Below are 363 nucleotides of genomic sequence, written 5' to 3'. Positions count from 1 at the left end.
GGGGGGGGGCATGAACTGGGGATACGAGGAACACGTCTGGTCCTGCCCATAGACGACCCCCCCGGGCCCGGCATCACCCTGCCACCCCCCCCCGACCCACGCAGACACAGACGGTGAGACCGCCCCCAGGGCTTGATGGGAAGTGTAGTGAAAGGCTCCTCTGTATGCAATCACTCTGTCCACCACCCTGACTCTAACATCAACCGTTAGATAGCTGACCCAAGCCCCTAATCTGAACCACCCTGACCCTAACCTCAACCATCAGATTAGCTGACCCTAGCCTCAACCACCCTGATCCTAATCTCAGCTACCCTGCCCCTAACATCAACCATCAGATATCTGACCCTAGCCTCAACCACCCTG

The 363-nt window shown here is 58.4% G+C and overlaps 1 protein-coding gene across 1 annotated transcript in view; it reads left to right on the top strand.

Annotated features, from left to right (window-relative positions):
- LOC311318227 (sodium/hydrogen exchanger 6-like) overlaps positions 1–163 on the top strand; it is a 41,022-nt gene extending 40,859 nt beyond the window's left edge. The window contains exon 16 of the mRNA XM_084449491.1: positions 1–163. This exon is cut by the window's left edge and continues 171 nt beyond it. Within this exon, the coding sequence (XP_084305617.1) occupies positions 1–117 (117 nt within the window). The 3' untranslated portion in view covers positions 118–163.
- Positions 164–363: the final 200 nt, after the last annotated feature.

The sequence above is a fragment of the Borostomias antarcticus genome (assembly GCF_949987555.1).
Source record: "Borostomias antarcticus genome assembly, chromosome: 15".
NCBI classification, from domain to species: domain Eukaryota; kingdom Metazoa; phylum Chordata; class Actinopteri; order Stomiiformes; family Stomiidae; genus Borostomias; species Borostomias antarcticus.
The sequence above is the reverse complement of the archived record's forward strand: the minus strand, read 5'-3'. Positions and strand labels throughout refer to the sequence as shown.